The sequence below is a fragment of the Dermochelys coriacea genome, chromosome 12 (genome assembly GCF_009764565.3).
Source record: "Dermochelys coriacea isolate rDerCor1 chromosome 12, rDerCor1.pri.v4, whole genome shotgun sequence".
NCBI classification, from domain to species: Eukaryota; Metazoa; Chordata; order Testudines; family Dermochelyidae; genus Dermochelys; species Dermochelys coriacea.
This window is the reverse complement of record NC_050079.1, coordinates 1,486,101-1,503,943: the sequence shown is the minus strand read 5'-3', so window position 1 is coordinate 1,503,943 and position 17,843 is coordinate 1,486,101. Positions and strand designations below refer to the sequence as shown.

Sequence of the window (17,843 nt, the reverse complement as noted above, 5' to 3'; positions counted from 1 at the left end):
GCTTCCAGAGCACCAGCCTCAGTAGGGGCCAGTGGCTCTGACATTGGAGCCTCCTTTTCCGGCTCTAGGAGCTGGGAAGCCTGGCACACACCCGCTGCAGGCACAGCTTAGCTCAGAGCTGCCAGGTGTGCTATACGCACAGGGTTCCAAGGCTGCCCAAATGAGTCCTTCCAACCAGTCCTCCCACAGTTGCACAGTGGCCCCTCCACATCCTGCTCCACTGACACGGACAAGGTGCATGCAGCATGCCCAAAGCAATGTCCTTGTGTACAGACACACTCCATATGTCTGACTAGGCCAGAGAGCTCTGCCTGGGTCACCCTGAGATGCCCATATCTAGTTGGGGTAGTTTGATTAGGCAGTGGAAGCGCGCAGTTGTTTCTTCTGTGGGACTAATGCATCTCACAGCTACAGGCTGTTTCTAGATGGCAGCCCAGTAGCACATGGTCCCACCCAAAGCCAGCAGCAGTTTCATGCCTTAGCCAATTCTATTATCTTTTGTGGTATTTGGGTCAGGGCAAGGAAGCACAGGTGGTTTTATGGTGCCAGGTGGGAGGTGGTGGAGGCCCACTGCACGTCAGCGAAGCCAACCAAGATGCTAACCCTCTCTCCCACAAACAGCAGGGTGAGCCAGATAACCTGCGCTGCTCATGTGCAAACACAGCAATGCCTCAGGCGCTTTCCACAGGCTCAAGGTGAAGGCTGCTGGATCACTATATGCCAGAGCACATTTCCAGGCATCCAAATCCTGACAGGACAAGGAAACAAACTGACAGCAAAGGTGCCAACAGCAGCCTGAGATATTTCATTTTAGAGACACTTGAAGCAGTCAGCAGCCAGCACAACTTGAAAGAACCTCTTCTAGTGACCATTAGATTGGCCTTCAGGGACCCCAAGGAGAAGGAGCTTACAGCATTCCCTATAGTTTGTAGTTTCTTGACTGCAAAGAGCTCCCAATACATTTGCTGAAGGGACAGGGTTTGTTCCCCAAACTGTAGCTATAACTGTGTTGCCCAAACTGAAGGGCGCAAAAAAAAAAAAAGTTACACATGCCAGAAGCAAGTGCCATGGGATTAGTTTCCCTCAATGTGGGTGACAGGCTACCTTTCTGAGACACACTGGTTGTCAGTAAAAGAGAGCCCACCAAGCGTGCGTGGAGTAGAGGTAACTTTGGGACTCTCAGGAGAGAGGAAGAGTTGAGCCGCCAGCATCCGTTTCTGCCTGCTGAAGAGAGCTGGTTAATGAAGCCTCCTGGCTGCTGACCATGACCCATGCTACTGACTGTGTGAAAGGCGAGTCAATCTAGGAGATAAAAATCGCTTCCTCCTTTATCCCTCCTGTGCCTCAGCACAGATTCTGCTCTGGCCCAGCTACTTGGCTCGGCATTGCTCAAGGAAGTCAGAGTGTCGCTATGATAACATGGCATCCAGGCCATGTTATGAGTCATTTGGCTTATCTGATGGACTGTAGTGTCATGTACCAGCTCATTACAGTGCTTGCCTGTGCCACTCCCCAGGGGCACCCTGGGTTGTGAGCCTAGGCATCAGGTATTGTAGGCTGGGGAAAAAGCCTCCTCTGTGCCTCCCCAAACAGCCTGGTGTGGCCCTGCTCACGCTCCATCCCCAGGCCTCCTCCTGCCTGCTGTTCCCTTCTGTTGGCAAGAGCTGCGGTGCACCCAAGACCCTTGGGCTGGGGACATGCCGTGCCACCTGTCCTCCCAGTGCTGGAGCTGTGCTGCCCGGTGCTCGGGGGCCAAACCACCTGGAGCTCTGGGGCTGGGGACACACGAGGGGGCGCTCCAGCAGTGGAGGACAGATGGGGCAGGGCCTTGGGCAGACGGGGAGGGGCCCGGGGCTAGCCTCCCCCAAGGGCACGTTCATCCACCACCCATGGTTGGGAGGCACCTCGCCGGCACCTCCCCCCAGCATGAGACAGCTTTATCCCCAGCCTCTGGTATTACAAGCCCTGCCTTCCAGAACTCCGCAGGCCTCACTTTCTCTCTTTCCCATAGAGACAGGGAAATGTTATTGCCATTACACAAGCACCTGGAATATCGCGTGGTGTTCTGGTCTCCCAGGTTTAAGAAAGATGAATTCAAACTGGAACAGGTGCAGAGGATGATGATCGAGGAATGATAAACCTACCTTGTGAGAGGAGAGTCAAAGAGCTTGGCTTCTATAGCCTCACCAAATGAAGGCTGAGGGGAGATAGGATCACTCTCTATAAATACATCACATATATAAATACCAAGGAGGGAGGGGAGTTATTTAAGTTAAGCACCAATGTGGACACGAGAACAAATGGATAGAAACTAGCCATCAACAAGTTTAAGCTTGAAATTAGACTAAGGTTTTTAACCATCAGAGGAGTGAAGTTCTGAAACAGACTCCCAAGGGGAGCAGTGAGGGCAAAAAACCTAACTGGCTTCAAGACTGAGCTTGATACGTTTATGGTGGGGATGGTGCGATGAGACTGCCTACAATGGTACATGGCCCATCGGTGACTGCCTGTAGCAAAAATCCCAACAGCCAGAGACAGGGCACCAGATAGGGCAGGCTCTGGGTTACTAGAGAATTCTTTCCCAGGTGTCTAGTTGGTGGGTCTTGCCCACATGCTCGGGGTCTAACAGATAGTCATATTTGGTGTTGATAAGGAATTTTCCCCTGGTCAGATTGGCAGATACCCTGGGTTTTTTTTGCTTTCCTCTGCAGTGTGGGGCACGTGTTATCTGCAGGTTTAAACTAGTGCAAATGGTGGATTCTCTGTAACTTGAAGTCTTGACTTAAAGATGTGAAGACTTCAGTAGCTCAGGGCTTGGCAACAAAACTTGCCAGTGTAGACACAAACTGACTTTTGGCAACAAAACAACAAGAGGCTACACACTATACTGGCTCTGTGAATGAGGGGAAAGCAGTCGACATGTTATTCCTTGACTTTAGCAAAGCTTTTGATATGGTCTCCCACAGTATTCTTTCCAGCAAATTAAAGAAGAATGGGCTGGATGAATGGACTATAAGGTGGACAGAAAGCTGGATAGATCGTCAGGCTCAACAGGTAGCGATCAATGGCTCCAAGTCTAGTTGGCAGCCGGTAACAAGTGGAGTGCCCTAAGGGTTGGGCCTCGGGCCGGTTTTGTTCAATATCTTCATTAATGATCTGGAGGATGGCGTGGATTGCACCCTTAGCAAGTTTGAAGATGACACTAAACTGGGAGGAGTGGTAGATACGCTGGAGGGTAGAGATACGATACAGAGGGACCTAAACAAATTGGAGGATTGGGCCAAAAGAAATCTGATGAGGTTCAACAAGGACAAGTGCAGAGTTCTGCACTTCGGAAGGAAGAATCCCATGCACCGCTACAGGCTGGGGCCAGACTGGCTAAGCAGCAGTTCTGCAGAAAAGGACCTGAGAATTACAGTGGACGAGAAGCTGGATATGAGTCAACAGTGTGCCCTTGTTGCCAAGAAGGCCAATGGCATATTTGGCTGTATTAGTAGGAACATTGCCAGTAGATCGAGGGAAGTGATTATTCCTCTCTATTCAGCACTGGTGAGGCCACACCTGGAGTACTGCATCCAGTTTTGGTCCCCCCACTACAGAAGGGATTTGGACAAATTGGAGAGAGTCCAGCGGAGAGCAACGAAAATTATTAGGGGACTGGGACACATTACTTACAAGGAGAGGCTGAGGGAACTGGGGTTATTTAGCCTGCAGAAGAGAAGAGTGAGAGGGGATTTGATAGCAGCCTTCAATTACCTGAATGGGGATTCCAAAGAGGATGGAGTTTGGCTTTTCTCAGTGGTAGCAGATGAGAGAACAAGGAGCAATGGTCTCAGGTTGCAATGGGGGAGATCTAGGTTGGATATTAGGAAACACTGTTTTACTAGGAGAGTGGTTAAGCACTGGAACGGGTTACCTAGGGAGGTGGTGGAATCTCCTTCCTAAGAGGTTTTTAAGGCCTGGCTTGACAAAGCCCTGGCTGGGACGATGTAGTTGGGGTTGGTCCTGCTTTGAGCAGGGGGTTGGACTAGATGACCTCCTGAGGTCTCTTCCAACCCTAATATTCTGTTATTCTAACTTGCCAACACAGGAGGCTTCACTCATGCTACAGTGACAACAGCTTCATGTATTGCAGTTGTCAAAGGGCCTGGCCACAGAGGAAAGCACTCTCTGCCTCCCTTATCCCTCCCAGTCCCAGTAGGTGAAACCTACAAGAACAGGAGGATGGAAAAGGCCCATCAGCACAAGATCAATCCATGGAGTTCATGTCCAGAACTCCTCTTCCTGGTTCCTAGACTCATTTGTACATAGTCACTTGGCAGCGCAGTGTAGCAGAAACAAGTCAGGGACACTTGTTTATCAAACAGGGACAATTTCCCTCCCACACCCCCAGCCACAGAGGGGTTCACACAGTCTCAGCATAACTCCCATTGTTGCCCCAGTCAAATTTGAGCACTAATTTGATTTCCTCCAGCCCCTGCCTCTGACAGCAGTGCTTGGGGACCAGCCAGTGGGACAGTGTGGACAAGAGATGTGGGAAGGCCCCACAAGAGCTCAGCGCAGAGAAGGCAGATGTTGGAGCAGCGTGACTGTGGGTGGAGAAGGGTGCTGGCTGATGGGACGTGCGGATTCTATGGGCCAGTGTGCAATGAAACAGGAAGGAGAAAGAAGATGCAAAGGGAGGACAGAGCCATAGGACAGCTTATAATTCTCTTGGCAACTTCTGTCTCATGGTCCCCTCATCCACAGCTGCATGCCTGGGTAGTAGATCAGATACTAGTGGAAAAGTTTGAGGTTGCCAGCACCGTTCTTGCTCCAGAGTTTCTGCCACCTGGGACAAGTGTTTACAAGCAAGCATCAGCCCAGCAAATAAGGGAGAGAACATGCAATTGGATTTTAAAAAAAAAAGCACTCAGTTCTAGACACCTGCAGACCCTGGCAGAGCAGTCTGCCAACAAGATCTTGTCTCCTCAGTGCAAGCAGAGAGTGGAAATACATGCAGCCCTCATGCTCTTGCAGGGAGTAAGGGAAGCTTGTAGGGGACTTCCAATGTCCACAAACAGTCTCTGCTCGAGGCTGTCTGTCAGGTGACTGCAGCAGGCAATTCCCATCACGCACTCATATTCCCTTGCTTGCGAGACAGAGGCTGGCCAGTCACTAAAGCCAATTATTTAGGGGGTTTCTGTTCCTATCAGGCTGTGGAAGTTCACACCCCAGAGAGTGGTTTCCATGGAACCACTCCCTTCTGGAGCAGTGACCAGAGGCAGCTAATGGGAGTTTTGGAGGGAAAAGCTGCAGGCTCCGTGCTTGGAAGCAGCGGGACGTGATGAGTGGCGCGTTTGGGCCAGCTGGGTGTTGCTCTCTGTGTACAAGCTGTGGAGCTGGGCTGTGAGGCTCAACCCTTAGAGCTTTGATCCCCCCCGCCCTGATCCATAGCTGGGAGTTGAAGCTAGACAAATTCAGACTGGAAACAAGGTGTACATTTTTAGGGGAGAGTAATTAACCACTCTAACAATTTACTAGAGGTCATGGTGGATTCTCCATCACTAACCATTGTTAAATCAAGATGGGAGGTTTTTCTAGGAATGACTCTCCCTAGGAATGACTTTGGGGCAGTTCTCCGGCCTGTGCTAAACAGGAGATCAGGGTGCATGACCATAATAGTCCTTTCTGAACTTGGAATCTATCACCAGCAAAGCAACCAGCACAGCAGTCTACACAGTCAGGGCCCTGGCACTCCAACTCAGGGGAGAATGGGCCAGACTGGGCAGAACATTAGAGCTCAGCTAATACATGAAGTGATCACATTTGGCTGCTACTGCCCTTATTTAGGTAAGGGAGGTTTAATCATTTATAATCTTTCACATTTAAAAGTTTTAAGAACAAAGTCATCAAACCCTTCCCCCTAATGTATTTCACGAATGAACTCATCTACAAGAGCTAGGCCCGCTCATTTCTGTCCCACGCTGGCTTCTCCCTGTAGTCTCCCCACTCCACTGGGGGGGCCTATTGCTCCCCAGAGCAACAGGCAGTGCTAAAACGCCCAGGCATTTTGTCTTCCAGACCAGCAACATTTCCTTGGGGCTTAAAGCAGCGACTACACCAGGAAGCGTCTAGCTGTCTCATCTGCTCCTCCCCAGAATCACTTTGCAACCGCAATCTGGTTCAGCCACATTTCTAACACTGTCCAGGCTGCTTCGCTCCAGGCAGTGTAGGTGGGTTAAGTGCTTCCCCTCAGCCACTCCCTCCTCTCCCCTGAAGGTCCCAGGGAAGGAGAGAGCTGGCCCAGCCAGCAGCTGAAGTTCCCTAGGGAAAGGTGGGGATGAGTTGTCAGAAGCTGTACAGAGCTATGCCAGGAATGGCACAGAAGAGGAGAGGACGAATTGCATCCCAGGTAGAGAATGGGGCCAGGACGGGGAGAGGGAAGGCTGCTAGCTCTGCCCCCAGGATGGGCCCTAGGAGCTGCCACGGACTAGGGCCAATTTGCACCAGCTGCTTTAAGTCTGGCTGCTTCGGACAAATTGGAACCAGCTCTATGTCTGCAGCGTCACTCCCAGCCATGCTTGTGGCCCGAGCGTAAGTGGCAGAAGGGAACGTTCTGCATTTACCACCTTCCTTCCCTGGCAGAGGGAATTTCCTCTCCACAGTCATTCACTCCCAGCTGGCTTTTAAACACAGCCAGACACCATGATTAGACTTTGCACTTCCAGCACTTCCTATCCAAAGCACTTGCAGGCCTCTGGAGTCTCCCACCATGGTCAGGTATATCGCCCTGCCTCATAGCACATCTGCTTCATCGCTGCAAAGGATCCATTCTGGGAAGCTCCGTGTTACCCTCTCAGTTCAGAGCCCGAACAGCTAGTGAGGTCAAACTGTTTGTGTGGGAGTGGAGATGTAACCCTGCCTTCCCCCAGCTCCGTTAATAAGGACACTTGAGAACCATATGTCATGAGGGGAAGCTGAGGGATGTAACCTGCATATTGAGCAAAAATCTACTTGCCCAGCCCTGGTTATGGTGAGGGCGTGCGTCTAGCTGGAAACAGACTGTTGCACGTTGGCAGGCTGAGCAGGAGAGAGGGACTGGCCACATGACAGGGAACTGGAGTCTAGAACAGTGAGGGAGGCTCAAAGGAGGAGAGCAAGCATCTCTTTGTAAAGGGGCCGGGGGGGAGACAAACAAGGCAGGTCTGGCAGGATTCTGGAGTTAGGGTTCTCACACTGGGGGTTGGGACCCTTCAGGAGGTTATAAAGTTATTACCTGGGGAGGGGGGTCGTGAGCTGTCAACCTCCACCCCAAACACGCTTTGCCTCCAGCATTTATAATGGTGTTAAATATATAAAAAAAGTGTTTTTAATTTATATGGGGGGTTGCACTCAGACTTGCTATGTGAAAGGAGTCACCAGTACAAAAGTTTGAGAGCTTCTGCGCTAACAGTTAATACGCAAGTGAGTTCCAAACTGATTTTCCAGGCCTCAGGTGCCTCCTGGCTCTCTGCAGGGGCACAAAGATATTGGTTTAGCCAGGACACACTGGGATATGTGCAGTTCTGGATACCCACAGACATTAAAAAAAAAAAACAACACAGCTACCAGGGAGTATAGACAATGGGGCCTTATCCATTAAGGAGCTTGAACTGCCTCTCATTAGCTATCTGGGGCAGCAGCATCTCACTCCAATAATGAACCATCCAGGGGTGTGAGGCTCTGGGCTCATATTCAGCCTTTCACCCCTTTTGGCTCCAGGCGCACTGGGGGAGTTCTACTTTGGAGAGATGTTTGTGTATCAGGATCCTGTCTAGGACAACCCTTGCATCCTATGGGGGAGGACGCAGCCAAAGGTTTCTTAAGTGGGAGGGCTGGAAAGGAGCTTTTGGGTCATCCAGCCAGTTCTCTTCCAAACAAGAGCAATATCAGCCTCCTGTTTACTGCCAACCTTTCTGTTAAGTTAGGAGCACTCAGACTTCCAGAGCCACTGGAGAAATCCATTTCCAGGGCTTACAGCTCAGGAAGGGCTATGGTCCAGTAACCTAGCTAGCGATGCATTGCCCTGCGGCACCACTCGTTATGAAGTGCCTACTACCTGCTCCCAGAGAGTATCTGCACTGACTGCAGGAGTACATGGCTCCACACCACAGGACAGCAACTCTGCATTGATATAGCGCAGCTCTGTAAGACTAGGCATACTTTCTCAAGCAAGTTATGCCATTTCTTTGTGGTCTATTTTTAGTTCTCCTGGACACGGGGAGAGAGAACGTGTCCTTTCTTTCTCCAAAAGAACTAGAGGCTGAGCTTCAAACACCAAGCAGTTTGTATGAGTACACGTACACCGCCCCCCCCACCACACCGTAGCCAACTGCCAAAAGGACTACACCCTACTCACGCCCTGTCCTCCCACTCCACCTGCTGTGGGCACCTTGCCCAAATACCCAAGTACGTTTGACAAGTTATTATGCAGCCAATTTAACCCCACTCTGGTGAGGATCCTTGCATCTGCAAGGGTCTTCAATATTGGACAGCCGTATTGATTTCTCTGGTTAGAAGTTTGCACCTGCCCAAATCACAGCTGTACAGTATAAAATGGCACCTGTGTCCCCAGCTGGATTTGTGGCTAAACTGCCAAGCATAGCTGCCAAGTTCTCCTGGTAGGTACTCGCGTCCCCCTACCCCCGGCCCCACCCCTATTCCAACCCCTCCCCCAAAAAGTCCCCATCCCAACTCTGCCCTCTCCCTGCCCCTACTGGGCTCCTTCCCCAAATCCCCACCCTAGCCCCCACTCCTCCCCTGAGCGTGCTGCGTTTCTGCTACTCCCCACAGCTTGTTTTGCGGCGGCAAGCGCTGGGAAGAGAAATGGGGAAGGCACGCTCAAGGGTGGAGGCAGAGGTGAGCTGGGCCAGGGGAGTGGGGAGCTGCTCATGTGTGCAGAGCAACCATTAATTTTTCCTCTGTGGGTGCTCCAGACCCAGAGCACCCACAGAATTGGCACCTATGCTGCTAAGGTAGATTACCCAGAATTTAACATATCTAGATGCTGCCCTCCACACTAGGTCATTCTCACTGGATATGGACACAGCTTTGGGTACCAGGGGAACCTTCACTTTTCATGTCCACACCATTTGGGCAGTGGAGGGTAAAGCCCTAGCTTTGATTTCCTGGGCGTAGGCATGTTTTCTAGAAAAGCACTGCTCTATTCCACACACTTACGCTAGTGACCCTCATTTTCAAACAGCCTCAGCTTTGCAGAGTAGAGTACCTAGGAATAAATTCAGCACCTTCATCTTGGAGCAAAGGAACTGGTTTTAAATCACTTTTCAGCTTAGAGAAGTCAGATTTCACTTTGACTCCCTATATGTACACACCGAAGGATGACAGTCAGAACAGCTGTGAAACACCAATAAGTAAAACTATTTCCCCATGTTATTTCTCCCCCACACCCCACCCTCCACTGTTCCTCAGATGTTCTTGTTAACTGCTGGAAAGAGCCTACCTTGCTTGTCACCATGAAAGGTTTTCCTCCTTCCCCCCCTGCTGCTGGTGATGGCTTATCTTAAGTGATCACTCTCCTTACAGTGTGTATGATATACACACACAGAGAACATGAAACAATGGGTTTATCAATCTCCCCACTGTATTTTCCACCAAATGCATCCGATGAAGTGAGCTGTAGCTCACGAAAGCTTATGCTCAAATAAATTTGTTAGTCTCTAAGGTGCCACAAGTACTCCTTTTCTTTTTGCGAATACAGACTAACACGGCTACTACTCTGAAAACTGATAAGGCTGGGAGCAAGCTTGATTCCAGGAGGGGACTGGAATCATCATTCATTTCCCCACTCTTCAGCCCCTTTTTTTTTTTTTTTTTTTTGGTTATTGCCTTCTCTGATAGTGCTGCAAGGAGTGGCCTCCACAGGGAGCAGGGTTTTGCCAGGGTGTGATGCTTAAGGCCTGAGGGTAGAACTGAACTGGTAAGATCCATAATGACCATTGTTGTGGGCGTTCAACTTGATGTAAATGCACCTCTGTTGCCTAACACATTGTATGACCTAGGGCTGGGGTTCTCAAACTGGAGGTCGGGACCCCTGAGGGGGTGGAGAGGTTATTACATGGAGGGTTGCGAGCTGTCAGCCTCCACCCCAAACCCTGCTTTGCCACCAACATTTATAATAGTGTTAAATATATTTTAAAAAAGTGTTTTTAATGTATTAAGGGGCGGGTCACACTCAGTGGCTTGCTATGTGAAAGAGGTCACCAGTATAAAAGTTTGAGAACTACTGACCTAGGGCAATCGTTCTCAACTGGGGGTACGCAGAGGTCTTCCAGCCCAGTACATTAATTCTTTGAGATATTTGCCTGGTTTTACAACAGGCTACATAAAAAGCACTAGTGAAGTCAGTACAAACTAAAATTTCATATGGATGACTTGTTTATACTGCTTTTATACACTATTCACTGAAATGTAAGTACAATATTTTATAATTATATGGTAACAGGAATAAGCAATTTGTCAGTACTAATGCGCTATGACACTTTTGTAGGTTTAGGTCCGATTTTGTAAACATGTAGTTTTTAAGTGGAGGTGTAACTTGGGGGTATGCAAGACAAATCGGGCTCCTGAAAGGAGTACAGTAATCTGGAACGATTGAGAGCCACTGACCTAGGCAGTGGACAGTTCCATGCATCAGAGCGACTCTGGACAAACAAGACTGCACCTCCACTCCAAACGTGAAGTCTGCTCCCATGTGGCTGACCCTCTGCATGGGAGATGGCCAAGGGCAGATCGAAGTCTGAGCTCTGCTCCAGAGTGGGAGGCAGGGAGGGGAGGATTGGGGTTTTGGTGGAGGTGTTGCTTAGGCTGGGGTTCAAAGGAGCCAGAGGCTGAGCCATGTTCTTAGTTAGAAGTGACAGCCTGGCTCTGCAACATGGGGCTCATTGTGGATGCCCAGAGTTAGCGTGCAGGGGAACTGCACACAGTGAGATGCAAGGCTGCTGCCAAAGAAACCACCTCCTGCTAATCACTCCTGCCGCATTATTTAGCCACACCTGAGTGACAAAGCATAAGCAGCCCCATCGGCTAGGGGTGAGCAAATTCATGTAAGTTTCAGATAGTGCCTTCTCAAGATAAACAAGACACACAGCAGCTGCTGCCTGGCAAATCTCAAGCAGTCTGGAAACAGCCATGAACTGCAATCCTACTTCTGCTGCCAGAAAGTCACCTCCAGTTAAACCAGGGAAGAAAGTGCTTGGGAATGGATCAAAGATGGGCAGGCCACAGCCTCCTGCTGAAAGTGCCTTATCAGAATTGTAGCATGCTGACTCTCTGAAGTGGATGGGTGTGGAGGAAGGAAAAGCCTCTTGCACACTAACTACATACAATCACCGAGAGAACAACCATATCAGTGCATAACTTGCTTGCCTGAGTCAAGGCAGTCAGTCACGGGTTCACGTCTTGCACAATGACTTAAGTTCATATCCAGTGGTGACGCTGGAGCATGGTACAGAAGGAGGGGCACACTGCATTTTAAGAGGTGTTTCCTATGCTTGAGGGTAAAAACTGAAGATCAAAAAAAAGTTACACGTCAAAGGGGAATAGCATCCTGGCCAGCATTCCCCAGCAGTTTTACCCAAGCTCCAGCATCCAAGACTGACAGAGCTACTGGAGAGCACTACACAGTCAGGGCAACCCTAGTGTCTAATGTCTATAGCACTTCGTACATTCACTACTGCAAAGAAAAGTAAATCTTGTCCCACGTGCAGGGCGGCCAGCTGTGGATCTACATGTGCATCTACTAATCACAGAACTCCTGTCATAGGAAGGTCATTGTATCCATTCAGTCTCTTGAACACTAGCAGTTCTCTTACCAAACATCAGGATCAACCCACAATGTCCATTGTGGTAAGAGGCTTATTCTTAGCAAGTTAAGTGTCAGTCCAAGATGAGGGCTGGCAACAGGGAATGCAGTACATAAGCAGTCGACTCCAACTCAGCTCAGACAGGAACAGGGTGATACTGGTGGACAGAGGACAAGCAGGAGATCTTGCAAACACTAGGACCTCAATATGTCTGTAGAGCATCAGGAAGGTGCAGTGTCATTCTTGGCTCTGCGCTGTGTCTGGAGGCACAAACTGCAGAAGTGTCTAGGAAGGCCTCTTTCCACCTCCAACTGATCAACTATGTGCCCACTTCTCATGGCAAAGCCCGACCTCAGTGGCATAGGGGAAGTCACATGGACATTGCAGGCAGTTTCAAAACATGGCAGTACATCCAAGTCACACCAGAGTTCCCTCACTACCCTGGACCTTCATTCATATTTGATCCAGTCCAAGGTCATCTTCAAAGCCCTCAATGGGCTAGTCTGCCAGATACCTAAATGGACCACCACTGCTTCAAGACTCTCTAGAATGCCGCAATGAACAAGGACACTGCAGCCAGCAGAACCTGGGGGCCAAAGCATTCTTGGCTGTGAACTCACTACTGCAGGAGCTCAGGTTGAAACTTGGGCTAAGCCTCTCCAGCTCCCCTACGTAACTTGCAGATCACTATGCAAGTTATCTGGAGCTCATGAATTTGGGGGACTGAATCATAATTTTTGAATGCCTGGGGTTGGCAACACAGAGCCTATGGAGGCCAAACCATTTTATGGGTTCCAAGGCTCTTTTGAAATGAAAAGAGCATTTCTGAAATGCAATGACTTAGAAATTTCCTTCTAAGAGGTAGTGGATCAGGAGACAATGGCTAATTCATGTGTACAACAAAAAACATGGAAATAGCATCAGTTGGGTATTGAGGATTGAACAAAACGAAGCACCAAGCCATGACTCTTGCTGTCCGGACACTAAAATATCACCTTGTATTATCAGTCCATCCTGCCCTTCACAGCTCTGTTTCTATGAGGAACTCTCACAGCTTCCTCTTCTCCCACCAGATGCAGTTTTTTCCATAATCTTCTTATGGAAGTCAGTCTCTGTTGCACTCCAGCTGCCCTTCTAATAGGAGGACTAGAACAGTATCCTGGATTCCGTTTGGGCCATCCACTATATTCTCTTCTAGTCCTACAATAATTTTCTGTCATTTACATACAATGCCGCCACTGTTTACATATCCCAGAGTGGTGTTTGCTGCCCAGTCTGCTGCTCTATTTGGCACAACTGCATGGAGCTGTACAACAGTGAAGAGAGCTCTCCTTCACAGTCACATGTGGACAATTCGTGAGCGTGTAGAACGTGCGAGGGGTTCAGTATGACCTCCAGGACTGCACTTGGGATACTGGAGCACTCTTCCAATTAATCTGGATTTACCACTGACAAAAGAAGCATATTTGAATATTGGGGAGGGGAAGAAGAGGCAGAAGGGGGTACAGAGCCTTTTACCCTAGGTCAGCAGCTCAAATGCAGCCCAGGAAGCTAGTGATTATCATTCATTGCCTATTTGGTGGCCTACACAAAGCTAGCATGGGGATCGCCAACACGTAGCGCCCCTTTGCTGATGTGCACTTCTCAGAGAGGTCTTGGTTTGAATGGGCTTGGAAAATGCATGCCCTCCTCACTCCAAGAGATGGTGGCATGGCAACACAGGGGAAGCTTCTGTTGCTGGTCTGGAGGAAAGAGACATCAGTCTTTAACACTTTTGATAAGCATGCTAACTACGTTCACAGAATGTCAGAACCAGCAATAGTACTGTGTGGTATCCCACTATGGGCATAACCCTCACCAGTGCCCATGGTTCTCATGCTAGCCCTTCTAATGGAGATGCTGTGACTCCAATCCAGCTTCGTTCCTGCAGGATCTAGATGAACCATGCAAAACTCTATTCTTGTCCTACCTTGTGTTTATGTGGAACATCTCCGCTCCTGATCTGGATTTGGACTGTGTTCCTTTGTTACAGGTTTGAAGGAAGATTTCCATTTTCCGACACAGAGAAGAGCGATCAAACATGTTAGCTTCTGGAGATCATTTGAGCAAAGTAACAGTGTTCGAGAAGCCAACATGCTTCTGCAAATACTATACAACCAGTTCCTTACCTTATCTGGATCTACTGTTTTACATCTAGGATCCATCCTATGGTTCGTTGTTCGAGCTGCAGAATTTACTTGTTTCTCTGTCTCGAGAAGGCTCTAGAGACAAGAGCAAGAAAGGATTAAATCCATAAGAGATCCCTTGCATTTAGTCTGGCAGCAATAAAACCTGAGGTGTATGGCTAACACCCACATATTAAGCGGCTAGTCAGGATTTTTACTAAAGTCCCACAGCAGATTTCATATGCATCAGTGAAACACTAGTTTTATGCTGTCAGAAATCTAGAATCTTTGTTCTTTGGTACATGACAAATGGCAAAACACCACTAACCCCTCACAATCATGTCAGTTATACACACACACACACACACGTCATTGAGTTCTGATAGCGTTTTTTCCTGCAACCGCATTTACATGGGCCAAGATTTTGGGCACCTCCATATTTTTAGTGTCTAACTTCAGAAACCTTAAAGAGGCTTTCCCAAACTTCAGAGAGTGGGTGCTCTGTATTTTCTGAAAATAAGTCCCATTAAGGCTTCTCAAACGTTGGACCACCAAAAATCACTAGTGTCATTTTTGAAAAAATCTTAGCCATGACCTGTGTGTGTGGAACAGCCATGTGTGGAACAAGTGCTTACAGATTAAATCCTGATGCTTGGCAGCATGCAGTGTCCCAGGGACACCATTGTCAGAGCACCAATGAGCATCACTTTCCACTTTTTAAAAATCTTGATGTGCAATTGTATTGTCCAGAGAAAAAACATTTCTACTAAACCTGCTTGGGAAACAGTTTTTTTGTCCTGCAAACATCTGATTCGAAAAAAAAAATTCCAGCCCAAAATTGGGATGAAGAGTCAAAAAAACCCCTCAATTTTTACACCCCAAAAATCCAAGCCATTTTTGGATCGAATCAATCAAATTATGGGTTTCAATTTTGACTTTTGTCTTTATCAGTTTAGTTCAAAACCCCTTAATTTGAAACCTAACTGAATTTGTCATTTAGAAAACATAAAATGGGATGTTTCAACAATTTCGGAACTCTCCCTGCAATGAGCTTCTGAAATAGGAAATTTCTTGAAACCGACCCATTCCCACAAAATTTTTGGTTTCAACTAAATCAGTATTTTCCGATGAAACAGCGTTTAATCAAAGAGCTCCCAGCCAGCTTTAAGTTCACTCTCAGCATTGCAAGCTAGATACCAAGTGACCAAGGCGGCTACCCTGAGGACACCTTTCAAGCAGCAGCACCGCCCACCCCCAAACACATCTGCAGACAGGCATTTCTACACCTTTGGTTTCAGAACCACAATGCTCCTGACAGGCATCACAACAGCAGAAGTGGAAGGTTGAGGAGCTACTGTGGACAACAGGGGGTCACATAAGCAAAGACAATGAGCAAATAAGGAGAACCACTATGAAAAGCAGCCGGAAACCCACAGCTCCAAATAGCCAAGTAAACTGGAAGTAAGGAGAGATCACCTACTTATAGGTCATGAAGAACCAGCCAAAAAGAGAACCAGACTAGGGGTTTACAGTCAGGAGAGCGAATTTTCTTGTTTATTTCTTCTTTCAAGCCATGTGTACTTCAAAGGGGTTTACACACAAGCATTGGAAAGATGGGAAATCCAGCATTAAGGTTAACACTGGGGGCAAGTAGTAGACTGTATGGAAATGAATAGCTCCAGACAGCCATCAGCAATCAAACCCAGACACTTTCAACACAGTTAGCCTCATACACCTACCACTGCACCACGGCTGATTTACTCATCTAAGTACCATCAGCATGGCCACAGCCCATGGCCAGTTCACTTCCCTTTGGCAAGAGCAATGCCAGCCTCTGCCCCATTCCCCGTTTTGACCCCTTGTTAGCATATAGGCTTCTTTGTTTGCCTGACATAGAATTTTGGGTTTGATTTTTGATACTTTTATATTTTTAATTTGTATGTGTATAAAACAAAGACACTGTGTGTTGCATTCTTCAGAACCAGATGGGGCTTTTAGTACAATGGGAAGAGATAAGGGATAGAGCTAGAGTGTTACAGGGTATGGTGGGAGAGTAATGTATACGAGCATGCACTAAAAGGCTGCCTGGCTCCTTTCTCAAGCCAAGGTCAACCAACCAGTTAGGAGGGGCAAAGGAGGGTGGGGGGCCATAAGAAACACTAAAAGCCAAAAAAAAAAAGCCTGGCTTTGGTCAGAGCATGACCTCACCCCTCCCATAATATAAAAAAGGTGGAACAAAGACCCCAGACTCACAACCCTCCAAAACAAAAAACATGACAACAAGTTCTAAGGAGAGTTACTAGGGGCGTGCCCTGCAGGTATATTTGGGCCTGCTAAGAAGGAGGAGGTGGGAATGGGGAGTTGGGACACAGGCAAGGCTCTGAGGTGTCACAGCTAGGAAGGGGAACATAGGGGAAATGCTCTGCGGCATCAAAGCTGGGAATGAAACACTAGGAAACAGACTCTGGCATGTAAATCTATGAATATGCTTGCTTTCAACAAACATAGTATTGCCTGCACTTTGGACTTCTGCTTTGTCTGTGTGACAAGAACCGGGGGGGGGGGGGGGGAAGGGAAAGCCCTCTAGTACCCCTCACACCCAAGAGTGGAAGCAATGCACCAATTGGGATTTTATCATGATCCAAGAGTGAGCTAGCCATTTACCAATACAAATAGGAAGGCCATCCATAACCACTCACAGACCCCGCCGGCCAGGCTTCCAGAGAGACCAAGGACGCTCTGTATATCCCCACACAGACAGTTACACAAATCACTGTGTAATGGCCACAGACTAAGGCCCTTAACTGTCTATTTTGCAACGTGTACAAGATTCACGGCCAAGCCGCCTACCTGAAGGCTGTTATATGGGTACCACCTAACTGCTATGCTTGTCAAAGACTTAAAATCATACAGTCATAGGGTTAGACTAGATGACCCTTGCGGTCCCTTCTAACCCTCTGCCAAAACGCAGGATTTGGCTTTACTCAATACAAAAGTTGCACAGGCAGTAGTAAGGCAGAAACTTTTGAGGTAGAACTCCTCCCCACTCCATACATTGCAAAGTATTTGAAGTGTAATCTTAAATTTTAAATCCGATGAAGTGAGCTGTAGCTCACGAAAGCTTATGCTCTAATAAATTTGTTAGTCTCCAAGGTGCCACAAGTACTCCTTTTCTTTTTGCGAATACAGACTAACACGGCTGCTACTCTGAAACAGGAAATTCAGAGTTATTTTACATTATTCCACATACACCCCCAATCCCCCAGCACACACCATTTGTTTGCAACTAACTACATCTTAGCAGAAGAGCTTTAGCCTGTGAATTCTTCCTCCAGCCTCGGAGCAAGTTTTAGAGTCAGCAAACCCACCCAGATGTCTCCAAGGAAGAGTCCTCCTCACGTATACTGGCCTGGAGGTGGAGGGGGAAGGAAAGGGAATGCGGGAGTTAAATTATGTAGATGTAGGCCAGTAGAGTAGCCTTCACCACACAGAGATACGAGTTGAGTCCCAACTTGGGAAACAAGTCAGTTCCAAAAATAAATCAGGGCACTGGACATAGTTGTCAGAATCCTTGAGAAGCCCATAACAGCTATTCTGAGTGCTTGCCTAGAGCCAGGGCTTTCATGAGCATGAGCTTCCTCCACAAAACTAAAGAGATGGGCGTGGCAGCTGTTCACATGCACACGTTGTTATTCACTGTGCCAACCTATGTGTCAAAAATAGCACCAGAGCAGACATTTCTGCAACTCTCTGAATCTTGCCTCATAGAGCATGCCTGCAACCCTATTGGAGTGTGGGAGGTACAGGGACCAGATCTCCACCTAGCACTGTT

The 17,843-nt window shown here is 48.2% G+C and overlaps 1 protein-coding gene across 1 annotated transcript in view; it reads right to left on the bottom strand.

Annotated features, from left to right (window-relative positions):
- Nucleotides 1-17,843, bottom strand: part of FA2H (fatty acid 2-hydroxylase) — a 66,091-nt gene that overhangs the window by 16,579 nt on the left and 31,669 nt on the right. Inside the window, exon 2 of the mRNA XM_038368899.2 lies at nt 14,015-14,107. Coding sequence (XP_038224827.1) covers nt 14,015-14,107 — 93 coding nt within the window. The remainder of the gene's footprint in view (nt 1-14,014; nt 14,108-17,843) is intronic.